The 20734-nt window shown below is 38.2% G+C and overlaps 1 protein-coding gene across 1 annotated transcript in view; it reads left to right on the forward strand.

Annotated features, from left to right (window-relative positions):
- DAPK1 (death associated protein kinase 1) overlaps nt 1-20734 on the forward strand; it is a 117148-nt gene that overhangs the window by 72570 nt on the left and 23844 nt on the right. Inside the window, exons 4-16 of the mRNA XM_075211075.1 lie at nt 4158-4296; nt 4482-4611; nt 4721-4769; nt 5695-5721; nt 6347-6499; nt 7340-7385; nt 9135-9224; nt 10208-10300; nt 14266-14385; nt 16243-16341; nt 16469-16567; nt 17937-18035; nt 19176-19373. Coding sequence (XP_075067176.1) covers nt 4158-4296; nt 4482-4611; nt 4721-4769; nt 5695-5721; nt 6347-6499; nt 7340-7385; nt 9135-9224; nt 10208-10300; nt 14266-14385; nt 16243-16341; nt 16469-16567; nt 17937-18035; nt 19176-19373 — 1342 coding nt within the window. The remainder of the gene's footprint in view (nt 1-4157; nt 4297-4481; nt 4612-4720; nt 4770-5694; nt 5722-6346; nt 6500-7339; nt 7386-9134; nt 9225-10207; nt 10301-14265; nt 14386-16242; nt 16342-16468; nt 16568-17936; nt 18036-19175; nt 19374-20734) is intronic.

The following is a 20734-nucleotide window of genomic DNA, read 5'->3' on the forward strand; positions in this document are numbered from 1 at the left end:
TATATTTGTCTCCCTACCTGTATGTGGATGCATATTTTAATACAAATGTATAGAGTTCTTATTTACAGAGAATAAAAAATAAAAAAAGTGAATTATTCAAGAGCATCCATACCCATCTGTGAAAATCCTGCTCTCGCTCCTAGGGGTAAATGTATCAATCTGCAAGTTTTCGGCAAGTTTGAAAAGTGGGCATGTCGCCTATAGTTACCAATCAGATTTTAGTTATCATTTATTATGTACATTCTACAAAATGATAGATTCTGATTGAAAAGTGGAGATGTCGCCTATAGCAACCAAACCTTCCAGAAACTCTCAGCTTGATACGTTTACCCACTAGTGTCTATATCTGTACAGTTCATCATGTTGTTGTTTATACTTTTCTGTCATCAAGGTGATGTCAATTTGTCAACACTTGTCAGTTAGGACCTTCCAGTGACATGTTTGTCTAGATTTTCCTGCTTAAATATGATTAATATGACCTGGTCATAAACACACACAGCTTGGAGACATTCAGATATTTCTTTCTTGTTCTGTACTGTTATTGCATGGGAAACTATTTTCCCACTCTCTGGTATGACTGGTGTACACAAACATGTTTGTTCATGAGCATTACATTTTCTCACTGTAACAACAAAAGATACATTCAGTTTGAACAACATGAAGTACTGTCTCATGATTATAATCTTTGACACATATGTCCCTCAATACAGTGTTAATTTTATTCTCTGTCCCTGTAAACTACCTATATTTGAAAGACCACCATGCTCTTTTAAACAGGTTTTTTTTCCCACTTGTTCAGTTGTTCACCTTGAGACCACTTTAATGTTTCAGTGTTCCTTCCTGTAACTTACACCAAATACCCTGCTTTTCCTTCTGGCTTGCTTCTGTGCTTCGCAGTGAGGTCTATACATCAGCCAGGCAGAGTTGTTTGTTTTGATGTCCATGGTAGTCATAGAACTGTTGTTCTCGGTGATTGGATATAATTGTACAAATTCCTCAAAAAGCTTGTATAAGGTTATGTGAACAGCCACTTTTCATCCACAGATGTTCCGTTAAGTTTTCAGGATGGTTGATGAAGGGTAAATGCTGGAGAGACAGGAGCTCACAGAGCATGCACACAAGGGTTTTAACAAAACTGGCTAAAGAGCATGGTCAAAGGAAAATAGAGCAAGTCTGACTTTCACCCATTAATCTTCATCTAGCATTTTGTTGAAAGCCTTGTTTCTTCATAGGGACCCATATAATCTCTGAGCTTCTGTCTCTACTTCATCAAGTGTAGTTGAAGCACAATGAAAAATTGTCAGATCAAGGAAACATGGAATTGAAAGGTCTGCGTTGTATTGCAAGAAATTATTATTATAACAACATCAAATTTTACAACTCTTGAGTAGACATAACAAAAATTAAAATGTATATATGATTGTTGATGCTTTCCTTCATTACGCTGTTTGAACAAAGTTCTGGTGATGTAAATAGATATTTGCACAAATACATAAAATTAACCAGCTTTTTAAATTAAACTGAATGAAATTCATGTATTTCCAGAACTGGATAGAACAGCTAAATTTGGGCCACTTCACAGTGTATTAAAGTAGACTTGTTGTACATCGTATCTTCCCTCACTGTGTAGCTCCTTGGTGGAGATCCCAAAAGAGTGGAGGTTATCCAGTGGGTAATTCATTTAGTTCTTGTCTGGACAAGCATTTTTGTGGCCTTTATTTCTTTAACCAGAATTTACTCATGCTGTAGTTCAGATGTGATGATTGATCCTTTGTATGCACGACTCAGAGGTGTAGATTTCACCGAAAAATCATGCAGTTTACATTGCCTCTTGTGTAAACAGCAGAGGTGTGCAGGCACTGGGATCAATGATCCTAATGCATTCATGAATTATTGTGGTAAGGTTCCATAGTTCTCCACAGCACCAGACAGTGGGAAAAACAGGACATATAAAATAGGGACATAAAAGTTAGACCAAATAAATGCAGACAGGACAGCAAAGGGTTTGGTTGACCCTGCACTGGAAAGAGTTTACAACTTTATGGGAAAAGAGCACATGAGACCCGAATAGCGAATGTGGCTCAGACGGGAGATTGTGAAGGTGTACCAGTGTGAGCGGTATAGGTGAAGTAGGGAAAGCTCTAATAAATTGAGAGGGTAAACATGATTTGTACTAGGTTTCAGAGTGTTTAAAGTTTTGAGTCTGAACGCGTGTGGTAGCAAATACCATACCTGGATAGCACCACAGGAGAAGTGTTGTCAGAGGTGGTTATCGGAGATAAGGTGAGGTGCAGGTCAAAGGTAGAGAGGGAATATTTTGAAATGAGTTCAGATGTATGGAGAGGTGGTGTTGTGGGCTTTTGAAACTGTGAGTAATTTAAAATGGATTCTGGAGGTAATGGGAAATCAGTTTAGGGATTTGCAAAGTGGTGCAGCAAGATCTTGGTGGCGGGAGGAAGAACAGTCTTGCTGCAGCATTTAGGACGGATTGAAGTTGTGATAGATTGGTGAGCAGACAGAAAGAGAGTGCAGTAGTCGAGGCGGGAGATGATGGAGTATGGATAAGAGTTTTGCTTTCATCTTTGGTAAGAAAAGGGTGTTTTCTAGCAATATTTTGAAGTTGGAGGAGACAGGACTGAAAAAGGGACTGAATGTGAGGAATAAAGCAGAGGAAGGAGTTGTGTGTGACACCAAGGCAGCGGGCTAGGGAGACTGGGAAAATTGCAGTGTTTATGGTGGTGGAAATTTTAGAGGAGATGGTGGCTCTGGGCTGAGGAAACGATGAGCCCTTTTTTGGACATGCTTTAGGTAGCGTTCATGTGGAGATAGCAGAGAGACAGTTGGTACACAAGATAGAGATGGAGAGAGGTTAGGGGAGGAGAGTTAGGTTTGGATGTCTTCAGCATAGACATAGTACTGGAAGCCAAATAAACAAATTATTCACAAAGAGAAGAGAAGTACCATGAGAAAAGTTGAAGGGCCGTGATCAGGGCCTTGTGTGACCTGAATAAATAGAATTACATAGTGGTTTGCTCACTTTGGGCCTCATTTAGAATTGGCAGTAAATCCAGCTATAGGGTGCACGTTTGGGGTTGTAAATTCATTTTCACTTATCCCTATAAGGAGTGTGTAAATCTTGACCGAAGTTGTGTCTGAATGAACCATAAGGGGCATATTCAGTTAGGATTCACGGCTGCGATTATGCGCAGCTACGCCTATAAAGTGCCATTACAGTACCGTTTCTGTGCGCAGCCCTATGGCGTGCACACAGAAATCCACGATGTTGCGGTATGGGGACCCGTTCGGCCACGAATCCTAATTGAATATGCCCCTAAATGTTGTCTTTGCTTTAGTTTTCTTTTTTCAATGACTTTCTTCTACAAATATACAGTATATCTTAATTGTTAGAACATTTAGGAAGCAACATTTGCAAAGACGCAAAACTGTAGGCAGGGGGCGCAACTTTGCTTTGTGGCATTATGGGCCTGTTTATATGTGAATAGATTAGCATGTCAAAAGTGGGCTTCACTTGGTGGAAACTGCTGAATCTGAAGGCATGCCCAGCTGAACAGTTGGCCGCAGAGCCTTTTCTCTCTGCAAATCAAACTGCTCTTTACAGGTCCTTGGAGGTGCCGGTGATCAGCTGGTGGCCTATACTTTTTTAATAGGATGTCTTTTTGCACAAACCCAGTGCATTTTATGTGGGAATGTGCATTTACAGGTGCAATTCTACCAGTCCATTAAATACATTTAATCATTGTGACACATGAAATGAAGTCTGTACCAATGTCTCCTTATTCCTGTGGCTTACAAAAGACAGAACTTGTTTGAAGTGAAGTGTTTCAGAATAAAAATGGAAAGGTTCAGATTAATGTGTGTGTGCTGACGGGGAGTTTGGCGGTACTAAAGGATTTGATGCTAGTACCGAGAAGATCTGTTTTGGTTTTTTTATATTGTTGTTTCTGACATTCCTGCAGACCATTTACATGGGAGCACATCACAGTGTAGGAGGTGGATATTTATGTACATGTGAACTGATCATTACTTTGTCTTTTAACAGTATTGTCTGCCTGAAAACTGTTCTGTTCTGTTCTGTATATATTGATCTGTATCTGATTTGCCTTCTTATCCTATCTGTCCATACTTTTTCTTCGCAGGGTGGCAGGTGGGGAGCTGTTTGATTTTCTTGCTGAGAAGGAGTCGCTGACTGAAGAGGAAGCCACAGAGTTTCTCAAACAGATCCTGAATGGTGTCAATTACCTTCACTCACTGCACATTGCCCACTTTGATCTCAAGGTACAGAATATTTAATAGAACATGATCATTTCAGACTAAAACTGCAAGTTGGTAAATCTTAAAATTGTAGACTGCACTTTATATTTCTAAATAATGTCTGTTCTGCTTTATGTGCAAGATTTGTAGTAAGAAAGCGTCAGCTATTATGTCTTCATTAATCTTGTGTGTTTTTTATTTGTGCCTAGCCGGAGAATATCATGCTTCTAGACAGGAATATGCCTAAGCCTCGCATTAAAATCATTGACTTTGGCCTCGCTCACAAAATTGATTCAGGAAATGAATTCAAAAATATATTTGGCACCCCAGAATTTGTTGGTAAGCACATCTACTTGATGATAATTTTGTTGCCATTTTGTTATTCCATTTGTAATACGGTGTCTGAAATATTTGTTTTTCTCTTTTTTTTGTTTTCTCCCATCTTTAGCTCCAGAGATTGTAAACTATGAGCCACTTGGTCTGGAGTCTGATATGTGGTAAGACCTGTCGCTTACACATCAACCAAACAACATCACAACATTTAGGGGGGTATTCAATTGTCAGCGTTAACGCTGAAAAACGAGCGCTCAAAAAATATTACCGTTTATACGGTAATATTGCGCGCGAAAAGCGTTAATACGGTAGTTTACTTGCGGAATTTCAGCTCGCCGCTCAGGGGGCTGCGAGCTGAAATTCCGCGAGTAATTACCGTATTAACGGTAAGATTTTTTGAGCGCTCGTTTGTTAGCGGTAACTCTAACAATTGAATACGCCCCTTATAGTTCACTCGTATTCACATATTGTGTGACCGCATGGAGCTTTAGTGATATAATCTGTTAGGTGTCTGTCTCTCTCTACTGTCATAGTGACGTAGTATATATCCCATTCACAGCCTTTACACATTTACATTTTCTATCCTAAATACCCATGAGTACTGAGAATTAGAAGAAAGGGGAGGGGCTCTAACAGCCGTTCTTGCTTGCTGAAAGTAGGCAAATGTTTGTCATTAATAGTAGCATTTAACTATTACCTGATAGGACTCGGTAATTGCCCCTGTCATTTATAGCGAATGGCACAATTAAAGATAAAAATGAGGCACAGGTAAAAAAAAAAGCCATAAAATCATATTTAGTAGAAATACTGCACTTTTATAATATGGAGTCCTGATTGGTATTTGAGACACGAGACATGTCGCCAAACTAACTTAAAATATTTGTTTATTGGAGAGAAATAAGGAATATTTGACTGTAAACATAGTCTAGTTTGCATATTAATGATGTGACGGGGCTCTGTAAAGAAAGCAAACTTATTTCATAGGCCATACATGTTGCCGAAAAATCCCAACATTTGTATAATCAGACTTTTAGAAATAATAATCAAGTGATCTCCGTTCTAAGCTTTTTCTGTGTGTTTTTTGTATAGGAGCATTGGAGTAATAACATACATTCTGTAAGTATTATTCTCTATACTATATTTTACCAGTGTTGGGTGGGTTTATCCTCTCTCAGCAAATGGAAGTTTTTATACATTTCAAGTATAACAGAGCTTGGCGTGGCCGTACAAACATAAGAGGGCATAAGATGGGAAACCTTGTCCTGAAGAACAAATACGTTCCTTACTTTGTTACACATAATATTTACATTACAGTTATCAATGGTGCAGACTGCATAATGTATGGTCAACAGTAGCATGGATGATGTACAGCATTCTAGTGTCCTAAATATTTAAAAGTACACTAAATAAATGTGTTATCATTACGGTGCTTCAGAGGAAATTGCAAGTAACGGGTGCACACAGTGATCGCTTTGTTCTTCTTTTCATTTTCTGGGTAGTGTGCTTGACAGTTTCTTTTACATATTATGTTGATAGCATCAGCAGTGTCTGGCTGTACCACCACAGCTTTGCTGATTTATAGAACTGTTGTAAAGATGCTATGGCCTATCTAACGTAACTTTCCAAAACTGTCTTTACTAATAAAAAAATAATAATATAAAAAAAATAATTTCACTGATGCTGCCTTCCTGATGGAGTACCGGTACAGACAGTAACCATTGTTTTGCTCATGTTTGTCTAGGTTAAGTGGTGCATCTCCATTTCTCGGTGAGACCAAACAAGAGACTTTGGCTAATATATCTGCCGTTAGCTACGAGTTTGAGGATGAGTTCTTCAGTAACACGAGCAACCTGGCAAAAGACTTCATTAGGCAGCTCCTTGTCAAGGACCCAAAGTAAGATCTGGTGATGTCACCTCCTTGAAATCTCCTTGAGAATGGGACATTTGGGAACCTGTTTAAAAGTAGAGTGGGAGATAAAGAGGTGCATAGAAAGACTGCAGTTGTAAAGAGTGTAACCACAATTATGCTCAGATGCTGCACTAGTTAAATCTGTTTTGTTTTTTTTTTTCTTTCATTTGACATTTTTATTGAAAAAAACAATGTAAGCAAAGATAGATTTAACAGATAAAGTTACATAAGAAACTACAAGTGGGGGCATCATAGAAAGGGAGTCCTTGTATCATGAAATGTAATGTAAAGACATGTGCAAACATAACCATTACTGAAGAATTTGTAGCCATGAAACTTGCAGTCAAGTCACTTTTATGTATTTTATAATGGAGTTGAATAATAGGGAAAAGTAGGTGACATTTAGGGGCAGATTCAATTTGGCTTAAGGTGCCGTGATGTGTCTCTGGAACAGTCCGCTTGGGCATATTGCTTCAATGTTTTTATTCAAATCTCCGCTCATCTTTCTTCATGTCCCATAGAGATGAGAGGAGAAAAGGAGCAGAGATTTGTTACCATATTGACCTGGCAACGTGTGCAGCCGGACATTGAGGCGATGTTCGGAAGCACCTAACAGTAAATTGAATCTGCCCCTTAGATAGAAGTATCTTAAAATATTTGGTCTAAAACTGTAATTATAATAAAGTTGCTTTTTGTGATTTAAAATGGAAACATACATGTCATGTCTCTGGATAAAACTATAAAATACAGAAGAACATAATTTAGTCCACTTCTATCTATGTATCACCCTTCATAACAATATTTATTTTATTTTTTTCTTTAAAGGAAGAGAATGACAATTGAGGATAGTTTACGTCACCCATGGATTAAGGTAAATGTAGAAGGTCAAGCAGCAACTTGGCATCTTCACGTTAGAAATATGCCTTACCTATAAATGTATGAGCTGCTCACCAGTGTTGCAAGCATTCCTGTCCGCAAATAGGGGTTTCCCATACATAGTTAATAGTGAAAAAAAAAAAAAAGGTGTGCGATTAAACTAAACAGTAAAGTCTACAATTGTGTAAAAACTGGTGCCACCACCTTCTATCTATTAGTTGGATTGCATGTTTACTTGAGAAACCCATGTTTCCTGGGGGAGTGGGTTGACTTTTGCCCCGGTTTATGGGGCAAGACTCTGTATCCTAAGCACCCTCATAGTTTGTATGTTCCTGTGGAAAATGTTCACAAACTAAATCGCTTAATACCCCATCTTTCTTCAAGCAAGAGAAATTCAGATGTTAAAAAGTGGAGGATATTGTAGAAAAGAAGTTTGAACTTTAAGTATTCGGTATAGATCCTTTTAGGTTTTATTGTTGCAGGATGTGCAGGGAAAATGTAAGGCTGTGCAAAGAGATGTAAGACGTGATATCTTAAGGTACTAAAATTAGACGCTCTGATTATAGCTGTTAGCCTTCTTGCAAAATGTCCCAAAAAGTGATCCAATTAGCTTTATGGACGATTAAAATAATAAGCATGTCATAGCCTAAATCCCATGTTAAAGTAGGCATTATTAGCAAAAGGGGGCATAAGTGCTAAAGATTATTAGGAAACCTATGCAGCTACTAAACCTGTTGCTGAGTTGTGCTAGCTGCTAAGAACAAATGTGAGCATGCTTTGTAGTTTGCTTTTCTGGTACCTAATTAAATAAGGTATTTAATTACCGAGTTTCCACTTGGGAATGAAGTCGGAAACAAGTAATATGCATGATCCATTCTCACTGCAGGAGATATTACCAAAAACTGTGAATGCTTGTGTTTTCTTTTTTTTTGGCATAGTGGTTTTGCAAGCAACCAAGTGGAAATCGTTTCCCTGGTGATTTTTATAAAACAGTCAGCCCACCAGTGACCTCTATACAGATCAATGATCCGTATGGCCAACTCAGATCTTGAAACCAGTTACAAGTATTTATTGTTTGCACCACGTCAAGCATTTCGAAGTTGGAGTGAAGTGTTAGTCAGACATAGCAATATGGCTGTAGTTCTGGAGCTGCTATTTTGGACATATAGTCATTCAGACACTAGAATACTGTGTGTATTTGTATGTATATGTGTGTGTGTACAGTCATTCTTCTGCTTTGTTTTTCTCATTGCAATTGGAAGTAAAGCACAGTGTTTTCATTTACAAGCTACAAAACTTGTAATGTTACACAGTGTGAGATTAAATTGGACAAGCTACAATATGGGTATTGCCTGGATCAGTCTTGTACTGCAAGGTGCAATGTTATTGATGGGGTTAATATTAATAACTGGCAGTGTGATTTTCATTCCTCTCCACAGTATATGTCCTGGGAGAAGCTGAACTCCATCTTATCCTGCAGCTTATTGCAGCAGTAATAACTGGCTACATTCTTCTCCCTTGTGTCTCATTGCAGACACAAAATAAAGAACGTAAATCGGGCCTTTTCAATGGGTTTTTTATGTTTAGTGGTCTTTTTCACTTTACTATTTTTCAGTGTGATTACTACAGAAACACTGCAGTGTACAGTGTGTGATTACTTGTATTGTGATTCCCCAACCCCCCCGGCCCCCCCTATACCATGTGTAATACACAGCTATTCTGACTCTTTGTAACCTTGTCTCAGCCTAAAGATACACAACAAGCACTAAGCAGAAAAGCCTCTGCAGTCAACATGGAGAAATTCAAGAAGTTTGCTGCACGTAGAAAATGGAAAGTAAGTTTGTTTATGGTTTGGCTTTGTAATTTTTTTCTTTCTTGTGGATGCTCCTTTTTACATATTTTTGTAACTTTTATGTAGTGTAGTTTCCTAAGCAAATTCAAGGTTCATTCTTTATCTTAAAGCTATAAGGATAAGTTTTTGGTAGATTGATTAATGGTCTCCGTATTCAACCCTAATGTATGCAGAGACTTTGCACTTCTGGCAGAAAACAATAGTTTGAGAAGGTTTCTAGGGACTGAAGGCATCATAGACCAGCCCATGCCCAGCGCCTTAGGCGTATACATGGTGACATGGTCGCTGCAAAGCAATGCTTGGAGCTTGTTAAACGTGTGTTCTCCTATGACCTTCAAATAAATCTACCAAGCCATTAGAAAAGTGGTGAATCCTCACTGCCTATGGTTTTTCGAGGTGCAGAATTCAATCTAAAGTCACAATTCTTCTGAAACAAATTATGTCTGAAACCTCTTTTGAGTAAAGTATATCCCAGAAATGGGGAATCCATGTTTGTGTAAAAAAAAAAAAAAAAATATTAATTCAGCTATATTTTTCAATATTTCTGTAGCATATATGCAGAGAACTGTATTGTATAGTCTTCTGAAATGTTACCATAAAGATGCTGTAACTTTAGATTGCATAAAGTTTATGTGTGTTCCTGGCTGTGACCTTTAGCATTCAGTCAGATGTTGACTTTCATTAACCTTGTGCATATTAGACAAACATAAGGAACTGTCTGATTTCAAAAGATTGCAGCAGGCATCTAAAATTCCATCCCACTTCCTGAACCAATGATTTTAAATATTCAAACAGTTCAAGTGTGCATATGGGCAACAGGTACGGTGCATTGGAAACATCCATGATTCATTGCCCATAGAAAATATTTGTTAGTAATTATATAATAGTTATTCTAGTATAGTGATATACACATTTCTTATGCTATTGAGGATAAACTGACTGGCTATGTCTCCTGTTTTTTTAAGCAATCTGTTCGATTAATATCCCTGTGCCAAAGACTATCAAGATCTTTCTTATCAAGGAGCAACATGAGTATTGCTAGAAGTGATGACACTCTGGTAAGCTAAAAACCTATAAGAATAAGTGACTTTTTTCTTTATTTTTTGTGTTGCCAAAGTAGTGGAGAAAGCATTACTGTATACATAGTATACAGCATGTCCTACCAGCTTCTAAATGATCAGCCTGAAATGAGAATCTGCAAACGGAACATGGCATAAGGATTTATGTAATGTATAGAGAGAGTTTCTGAATTGTGAGCCATCATTTTTAAAGGGATTTACTGGTCCACAAAGCATCAGTGTTACTGTTCTAATGCAAACGAATTAACCTTCAGGAAGATTGCAGCAGGCTAAAAACACGTGGACACTCATTGAACGTTGAGAACATTATGTATAAACTGTAAATGAATGGCTAATTTTTATTGTATCCTGGATTAGGCTAGCTAGGGACTCAAGAGCTTTCACGTTTTAGAATGAACGATTAACTTTTATATGTGATTTTTTAATTATGGTGCACACATAGCATTTTTTTTTCTAAATGATTGGGTTAACAAAGAACAATTTTTTCACGAATTTGATTACAAACTATAAGATTGGATGTACATAGTATGGCAGCTTTAGTCTTCTATCTTTTAGTCTGTTTGCTGCTGTCTATTTAATGGCTTTGGGCTTCCAGCCATTATAAATGAGCCCTTTTTAATATTATTTTTTGTTTTCTTTCTAGCATTTACCATTTTCATATACAAATATGTATAAGTATATTTTCACACTGTAAAAAGACACATGGTCATTTTGCAGGTGAACCATGTTCTGCTTTGCAGAGCGCCCTGACCAGTATTACCATGGGAAATATACACAGAAGTCATGTGGTATATTTACTATGGAACCGCCGATTCCCGGAGCTTTGAAGTTAGTTTCTTCAAACGGCAACTTTTTTAAAGACAAAACCCGATGAGCTTTGTCCTTAATAAAAGTGCCGTTTTAATAAATGATTTCAAAGCGTCTGAAATCGGCAGTTCTAAAACTAATGGGTATGTGTACAGGACGGCGACATACAAGATCAAATTAAAGGAGCACATATTCACAACGTGCTTTGTTTATGACACAAAGTATTTTAACTATTAATGGACTACTAATGTAATGAACCAAAACTATTATACTTATTGGTGGTATCACTACATATTTTTGTTTATTTTGACAATTGTTATGACACTCCCCACTTCCTGGTCATGGGGTTGTTATTCAATAAATTCATATAAAAGGAAGTGGAATTGTGGCATTGGTTTCCTGTATGGCAGCATTTTGTAACTGGAGGAAATTTTGCTTACTAAACAAATCAACCTTACCTCATCGTCTGTTAATAACTAGGGCTAGATTTACTAAGCTGCGGGTTTGAAAAAGTGGGGATGTTGCCTATAGCAACCAATCAGATTCTAGCTGTCATTTTGTAGAAGATACTAAATAAATGAAAGCTAGAATCTGATTGGTTGCTATAGGCAACATCCCCACTTTTTCATACCCGCAGCTTAGTAAATCTAGCCCCTAGTCTTGTTATATTACTGTGCTTGTTCCCAATTGTAAAATGCTGTGCTACATAAATAAATATTGTCGTCAATAATAATAATCTAGATTTTGTGGCATTTTCAGTTGTCCTAGCCTTGTACACAACAGGGGATTGAGAAACAATTTGCTAGCTTTGTCCCTGGGCGTTGGTTTTCTACTGCCTTGTCTGTTTTTGTTAATTATTAAGTAGTTCCCTGAGCTGAGCTGAAGAGCTTGAGCATATCAGAGGGCAGAAAGTGCTGCACACTGCATCATTAGAGGTGGTATAAGCCATCATTCTGCTGGTCTCCAACTATCCAGATATTTCACATCAGGGTGTGGAGGTGGAGATAAAATGGGATGATTTGTTTTAGGTATTTAAAATAGATCCCTTTTGTGTGTCCCATGTTTTTAAAATGGACCTATCCGTATAATACAACTGGAGAGTAGAATGCATTTAATTTATTTACTTTGTTTTTGTTTGTGTCTTGCGATAAGGGCACAAAAGTAGTAATGCAGAACCAAGGCATATTGCTGTGTGCATCTTGTGCACTTCGTCACCTGTGTAACAAAATAGGATTACAGATTTGTTCACTGCATGCTGCCAAGATGTTTAAAATTCCATACCACTTCCCAAGCCACTAACATGGGAAAATAATTAAACAGCCCTGCTACTAGCAATTTATGCTACTGCAGATTTTTTTTACCTCCATTTAAATGTTTAGTTGGAATGAAATATTAATCATTTTCACCCATTGTTAATACATTTTCATTTCTAGGTAAAGACAATGGAGCCTATTCAGTAACATGGTCCATTGCAGTGTAGTCAGACTATTGAAGCTTATATCTGGTTGCTATACGAATGCTATTTGTATGTTGCATTGTTGCTCTTTTTTCTCTATGGTATTAAGCTCTAATGCCTTTTGTATTTTTAAGCATTGTCATTGTCAGATTTGGTCACAATTGACTTACCTAGTTACGTTTACTATAAGTTCTAGAACATTGCAATTCTCTGATCCTATATTCAAAAGAAGTACATGATAAAACCAATCCAAGCAGCAGAAAATGAACATGCATTATCACAAATGGCTTTCAATCCTAGGCACACTATGCATTCACTGATACATTTACAGTTTCCGCAATGGAATATACCTTCAATAGAAGTGATTTCAAGTGCTCAGGGGAGACTTATTGGTTATATAAAAAAGATGCATGGTCCAGATAAGCCCAAGTGGTGTCTAAGTAAATCATATTTGTAAACATCCACATGGATGTCTCAACGCTACCTAAAGCTCAACATATCCAAAACAGAGTTTATTATCCTGCTAGAATCACCACCTGCCCTCAAATCTCCCTCACTGTTAATGACACCACAATTTCCTCAGTCTCCCAAGCCCGCAGGCTGCCTTGGTGTCACACTTGACTCTGCACTCTGCTTTATTCCTCACATCCAGACTCTCTCCCAGTCAACATGCTACCAAACCTGATATCCATTCTCTCATCATCTCCCGTCTTGACTACTGCAACCTCCTGTTATCTGGCATTCCCGACACCCATATATCCACACTTCAATCCATCCTAAATGCTGCTGCAAGACTGATCTTCCTCTCTCGCTGCTCCACATCTGCTGCAGCACTTTACAAATCCCTACACTGGCTCTCTGTGTCCTCCCAGAATCAAATTCAAATTACTCAACCTTACCTACAAAGTCCTCAGTAACACTACCCCTGCATACATCTCAAATCTCATATCAAAATATTCTCCCTCCTGCCCTCTTAAATCTACCTTTGACCTGCATCTTGTCTCATCTCTGGTAACCACCTCTACAAGACTTCTCCCGTGCTGCTCCCCACTTATAGAATTCCCTACCACCAGGCTTTCCCACAGCCTTCAAATCTTTAGACATTCTCTAAAAAGCCATCTCATTTTTTTTAAAGCTTACCTTGTTCCTGATGATACTATTCACACTAATACATCCTCAGAGCTGTCCCAATCTTCACTCTAAGCCACACTCGCTCCTCTTGTTTCAGCTGTGCCCTGTTCCACTTAGAATGTAAGCTCTCTAATGAGCAGGGCAATCTGTACCCTTTGTTTTCGTGCCTGCATTTATTTTGTCTGCCTTGTATGTTCTTGTTTTATATATGTCCTGTTTTTCCTACTGTATGGCGCTGCAGAGCACTGTAGCTTCTTACAAATCTGCGATAACAATAATGTGTATTTATATATGTTCCTGTGACAACAATAACCTCCTAGAGTTGTTTAGACAGCTGTGCTATGAGTGGGTGTCCAAATCAAATACTTGCAATAGGTAATAGGATTGTTTCCCTTTTAGTGTTGTTCGCTGTTATATACAGTTTGCCTACATTTTGTAATTCAGTATTTGCATGTACCTGACCAGTACAGAGCTTGACTTTCAGCAACATAACCTTTACCCTCACTGATTTTATCAACACTGTATGTTTTTCTTTTACCTGACATTATAGGATGAAGAAGATTCTTTTGTTATGAAGGCCATCATACACGCTATAAATGATGATAATGTCCCTGGTTTACAGCATCTTCTTGGATCTTTAACAAATTATGATGTAAATCAACCAAATAAGGTATTATAAATATAATACACATATAAATGTGTGTACAATCAAGATTATTAGCCTTACATGACTCCAATTACTTTATCTTTCAGCTCAATATTTATTAAACAAACTGTATTTACTTGACAAGCATTTGGACTTTTTTTTTGTATGGGATGTATAATATATTTGTGGTCTATTTTGATGTAAGTGCATTTAGCAACACTACTTAGAATTTAAAGGCTATTCACGTGAAAACATGACCAGGCTTAAATTGGTTAAATATCTCTTAGCATACCTGGGAATATTGAGGTTCTGGACCTGAAACTCCCTTTTTTCGGGTCTCTCAGGATATCAGTGGAAAAATTTGGGGATCGCACCCCATGTTCTCACTTATTTTGTGTTTTAGAAGTACTAGCAACTGCTCTCTAAGTGGTGTTTTTCATGTGTGCATTTTGTTGTCTTAACAGAACTGCTGCACGTAATTGACTAGATAATAACGGGTAGATGCCATTCACACCAGCCCTGTACTGCACAAAGGCAAACATATTATTTGCTGCCTAAATCATCGATTGGCCACTATTCCAGACATATTTTTTTTAAAAAATGTTAATAATGAAAGGAAGGCTTACTTCCCCACATTGCATAGTTTCAATAACTTGTAACCTTGATTACGTATGCAGATGCCAGCACTCCTATATTTCCAAGATTGTGCCAGAATTGAAAAATTTGTCCTTAAAAGCGTTTATTCATAGAAGTAGCCCTTATTTTTAATATTGTCCAGATGCTTAATACTGCGTCACTTTTTGTTGCTGCATGCAATTCTCAGTATCTGTACTTATACATATATATTTTATATTCAATAAATTCCTACCACATGTGGTCAGTTCATGTAGTGTTTTATGTCTGCATATGAACATGTTCAGTGGTAAGGTGTGAGAGAATTGTTTTATTATATCCAGTGGCCAAGTCATGTTTAATAGTTGTATGGCCCTATGTCTGTAAAGAATATTTCAGCGCACCATATGTGCAGAAATGCTCAACAGGAAAGTGTGGCAGGATTTTTTTTTAGTATGGTGGCAATGTAGGGAATTTTCCCACAGGGAGTTAAACACTTGTCAGTATGTCTCTCTATCCCACTGTGTCCAGTAACCTAGCCCCTTCAGTCATTGGAGCATGTACAAGGTGTCATCTCAAGGTATACCAGTGTCATGTAGATAACATGTATTGTGAAAGTGACAGAAAAGCAAGTAAGCCATATTATTTTTGTTCCACTAGGAAAAACACAAAAGTGTAGCTTCAATATGCTGGGATGTGATTGCCAATCACAGTAAAATTCAGGTGTAGTGTGTCACACTCCTGTACATTATAAGGAGATCAGAAGTCACATAGGAGCTTTGAGAGCATATAATGGTACCAGGCTGCACTGAGTTGGACTAAATTAAGCTACTGGCCCCATACTGTTGTGGCCCAGCATTACTTGATGCAGTTTGCAGTAATACAGCTTCTTTTACATTACACAGGTCACATCATGGAGAATTTAATTGATCCCATGTGTATTCAAAATACAGGGCCTTTAATGTATAATTTGTGCATTCTCCAATCACATTGCAGCAGTTAAACTACTATAATTTCCAGAAATGTTGTTTGGCTGTGTCCTCTGACATCCAATGACATATATAAATAAAAAATAAACACACTGCAAAGGCTAATGTATTTGATATGCGGAATCTCTGTTAGGACTGATTGCGTTACATATGAAGTAGTGCAGCCTTGGCCAAACATTCCCTACATAGTATCTTCAACTTCATTTTTAGCACTTGCCAAATTTTCTCTAGTAGCATTTATCTTCCTGTTTCTTCATTATTCAGTATCCCTGTTTTTCAGCATGGCACCCCCCCATTATTAATTGCTGCTGGCTGTGGAAATATTCAAATGCTGGAATTGTTAATTAAACGTGGAGCACATATCGATGTGCAGGATAAGGTCTGTTTTCATCTTTCTCTTTGTTTTTACTTATTTTACAAAAGAAAGTTATTCTATCTAATTACTACATACATATGAGTGTGCTTTCCTCACTAATACTGTTCATAATTCTACTGTGTTCACCTAGGCTGGATCCAATGCACTTTATTGGGCCTCACGGCATGGCCACGTCGAGACATTAAAATTCCTTCATCAGAACAAATGTCCTCTGGATGTTAAAGATAAGGTGAGGTTTATAACAAACCATTTGCCCCAGAGTTTTTGTCTACCATGGGGATGTGAAATGGAGTATCTAAATACATCAATGCTGGACTAAACCTGGTTTAGGTGATGGGTCCTCTTACCTGAAATGGTGTTGTCCAAAACTGCAATGTTAAAGGAGAATTACACCTAAAAAGTTAAATTTTAGTTACTATCCCTCCTCCCCCCAACTAGCAGATCTGTGAGTGTGACAGAGACCCCCACTAGTAGAGGAAATAGGCGGTGTAAACTGTTGCGGCTCTGCCATTGTTGGCACAGTTTGACGGGTGAGTACGCCGGAACTGTGAGGATTCCTGGCTGTGCTTCTCTCAGTTCTGTTACTTAGACGGGAGTTTATCTGCAGTCTTGGTAACGTGACACTAAAACCATCTTTCTCTGCTGCCAAGTTTTCTCATGATTTTTTCCTCCATAAATCCATTCAACACATTGCGAGTACACCATCCAAAATGTACAACCCATACACAGGCCCTGGACATATTAATTGTACACTGCTCATCCTTTACCTGTTGGTAGTGTGTAGTTCACTTCTGATCTCATATCATGTTCCTCTGGCTTGCTTGAAAGAACTGAATTTCCAAATGAAGACTCGTATAATAGGATTATTGTACTCACCGTAAAATCCCTTTCTTGTAGTCCATTGGGGGACGCTGCAAAACATAGGGGTATAGCTGGTGGTCCCGGGAGTCAGGCACTTAAACAGTTAAATCTGTGAGTGTAGCTCCACTCCTACTGTGCCTTTCCCACAGGAAGAGAACTCTGTTTAATTTTAGTGCCCTTAGGAGTTGGGCATGCTTTCCAGGCCCCTGCCCTGGATTTAGATCTATAATCATTTTTTTTATTAGTCATTTTATTTTATTTACAAATTTATCTTAGGGGAGGAAAATTTGCTGGCTAGGGGGGCACTTCCCAAGGGATGGATAGACTGAGGTCTTTCTCCATCCTGGGTCCTCTGGCCAGGGTGAGGGACTTTAATGCCCATCTCACCCGCAGCTTAACCGGCTATTTCACATATTACCGGCAAAATAGCTGTCAGCGCGAACAGTTGCGGAACCGTTAGAACCACTGCTTAGAAGTTTAAACTTTCCACTTGTTAGTGGTTCACTTTGATCAATAAACCCTGCACTTGAAAATGATTGCAAAGTCTTTGGGAATGTTAACAACCAAGGTCATTTCTGAAAGCAATGATTTCTACTCTACATTTAGTGAAATGTGCCTTAATAAGGACTATTTTAATAGACTAGTAAGACTGCTGACTTGTCTGTGTTACTGCAATGTTGTCTACTTATAAAGATCTCATTTTCACCTTACTTTTTATGGGGTTTTCTTTGTTTCAGTCTGGAGAAACTGCCCTTCATGTGGCAGCTCGCTATGGCCATGTGGAGGTCATAGAGTACCTATGTAACATTGGATCGCATCCGGATATTCAGGATAAGGTACATATGTCTGGCAGGCATTTCTAGTTAAATATTTCTGAAGGACTCTTTTTTTTGAAAACCCATTTTTTTTTTTTTTAGAGGTGACCTTATCCCAGATAACACTATTCACACTAATGCACCCTCACAACTGTCCTAATTTCCACTCTGAGTCACACTCGCTCCTCTTGTTTCAGTTGTTCCCTCTTCCACTTAGAATGTAAGCTCTCTAATTAGCAGAGTCCTTTATACCATGTGTTCCTGTCTGTGCTTATTTTGTCTACCTTGTATGTCCTTGTTTTATGTATGTCCTGGTTGGCGCTGCGGAGCGCTGTGGCGCCTACAAATCTACGATAAGGAATCATTTTATTTAGTCACATTTGCTGCTCTGTAGCTGTGTTACATAAGGGTTATAACATTCTGGGATGTTATATTAAGATAAGGTCTAGTTGATTTATTGCTGGTTTTTAATGGCTTTATAGAATAGCAAATTACTGTTTTGCACCTGACCTAACAGATGTATTTAATGTATGTGATAATGTATTTTTCCTCCTACACCTCTTTCTTTAGCTTAAATCTGTCCCTAATTATTTCACTTACTGTCTCCAAGGTGACATTTCCCCTTGGATCCTCTAGTCATTGAGGGTGTTTTCCAAAGCAGAACAGTGTGTGTGTGTGATCACTGGTGGCTTAGTGCTCAAATACATGGCTAGCAACAGGTTCAGTGGGAAACACATTTCCATTACACAATATCCCACACAAAGACACACTGAAAGTTAATTATTAATTATGCAGCTGAAAGAAGCACATGGGATTGTTTTATAAAATATTTTACAAACAAATGCCTCTTGGCTTTCTTAAACTGTTTTAAGTAATCCTGAGTGTGACTTTAAGTAGTTTTATTTATTTTGTTACGGAGGATTATGATGGCCTGCATGGATTTCCCCCAAAGGTGTGTGCCTGAACCATACACACTGAACAAACTCATCCCATTTTGTATTCAGTGTGTACTTTATTTTTAACTCTTGCATTGCTACATGATGAACTGTACAAATGTACATAACACTTCCAGTAACACAAGAATGGTTTACTGTCCATGTGTTGCCTATAACTGTATTAGGAAATGTATATATTATTTTGTTTATGTTGTTTCCCTTGTAGGAAGAAGAGACACCTCTGCACTGTGCTGCCTGGCATGGTTACTATCCTGTGGCAAAAGCTCTGTGCCGCGTCGGCTGCAATGTTAACATTCGCAACAGGGAAGGAGAGACGCCCCTCCTGACGGCTTCAGCGAGAGGATACCACGATATCGTGGAATGCTTGACTGAACATGGAGCTGACCTTGATGCAACCGACAAGGTGAATGATTCCCGTTGTCACAAATTACACACAAAGATGGTGAAGGGCCTTTTATGTCCCTGAATTACATCTCCTCAGATATCTAATTGGCAGTTAGTAACCTGCAATTCCTCACTGTTAAACCGTGATAGTGAAACATTGAAATATAAGAGAGAATGCTCTGTGGGATGTAAATGCTGTTCCTTGCTTGTAATTTGTACCTACTCAGTACTGTGCAAAGTACCATTTTATATTATGTGACCGGACAAATAATAACATAAAATTACCATCCTTTCACTTCTGTGCCTGATTTAATATTGAATAAAAATACAGGCTCTGATTTATGTTTCTAACATTCTAAATCAACACCTTTACAGTTTAACTGTGTTCACTTTACCTCTGCTAATGTAATGTTGTACATGACAGTGCAGAGGCTGTTATTGAACTACAAATCCCAGCATGTCAGGAAAGCTGCAAGCCTTGACTTTGTATCTGCCTTGTAAGGTGCATCTGCCATATACTCAGTGAGTCAGCCATTTGGCCTTATCATTTGCCTCATACGTTAGTGAAGGCTTTATGTTCTTGTGAATCGATAGCCTGAATAATGGTTCAACCCACAGAATGCCTGTCTCACCATTGTGCCTCTGACAGGTGAACTTTAGTTCTCACTCTGTGGGATCCAGATACAGCTTTTTAAACCGTACTTTTTTTTTATCTTGACTTCTAGTGTCTTAAATTGAAAATGATAATTGGATGGCGTAAGATGCAGGCGATACTAATCCAGATACTTTCTCCATATCTGATTTTAGCATGTACCACATGTGCACAGCAGTCTGCAGATACAGAAGACCAATAACTATAATAACTGTGCTTTGTGCTGTCCTCACTTTAGTACTAATCTATATTTTTAAGACCATCAGAGGAGGGACATCCAAGCTATTAGGGATCAGGAAGTTTTTCCACAAGTCTGGTTTTGGGAGATGTAAATACTGTTTCTCAGTACCATGTTAGTACTAAATAACACATTTTAGAAACCTGTAATATTCTTAAGCAACGTGCCAAGAATGCTCTATAATATGATGCTTTAATACTATGATTTGTTGTGAGTATTCTGTTGCAGTGTTTCTGCTTATTAGTTTACCTTGTCTTATCTGACCATTAACTGTGCAGAATAAGAAATAAATAATAGTTATTTAGCTAGAGATGTCATCCATACATTTGTATGCCACATAATTCTGTATGTTTCTTCTGCCTCTTCCTCCCCCCTTATCCTTATCCTCCGTTCCTCCATCTCTCCCCCGTGTCTCTCTGTCTGTCTAACCCACCCCTTAGATTGTACGCTCCTTTGAGCAGGGTATTCTCTCCTCCTGTCTTCACCACTG

The sequence above is a fragment of the Mixophyes fleayi genome, chromosome 1 (genome assembly GCF_038048845.1).
Source record: "Mixophyes fleayi isolate aMixFle1 chromosome 1, aMixFle1.hap1, whole genome shotgun sequence".
NCBI classification, from domain to species: Eukaryota; Metazoa; Chordata; class Amphibia; order Anura; family Limnodynastidae; genus Mixophyes; species Mixophyes fleayi.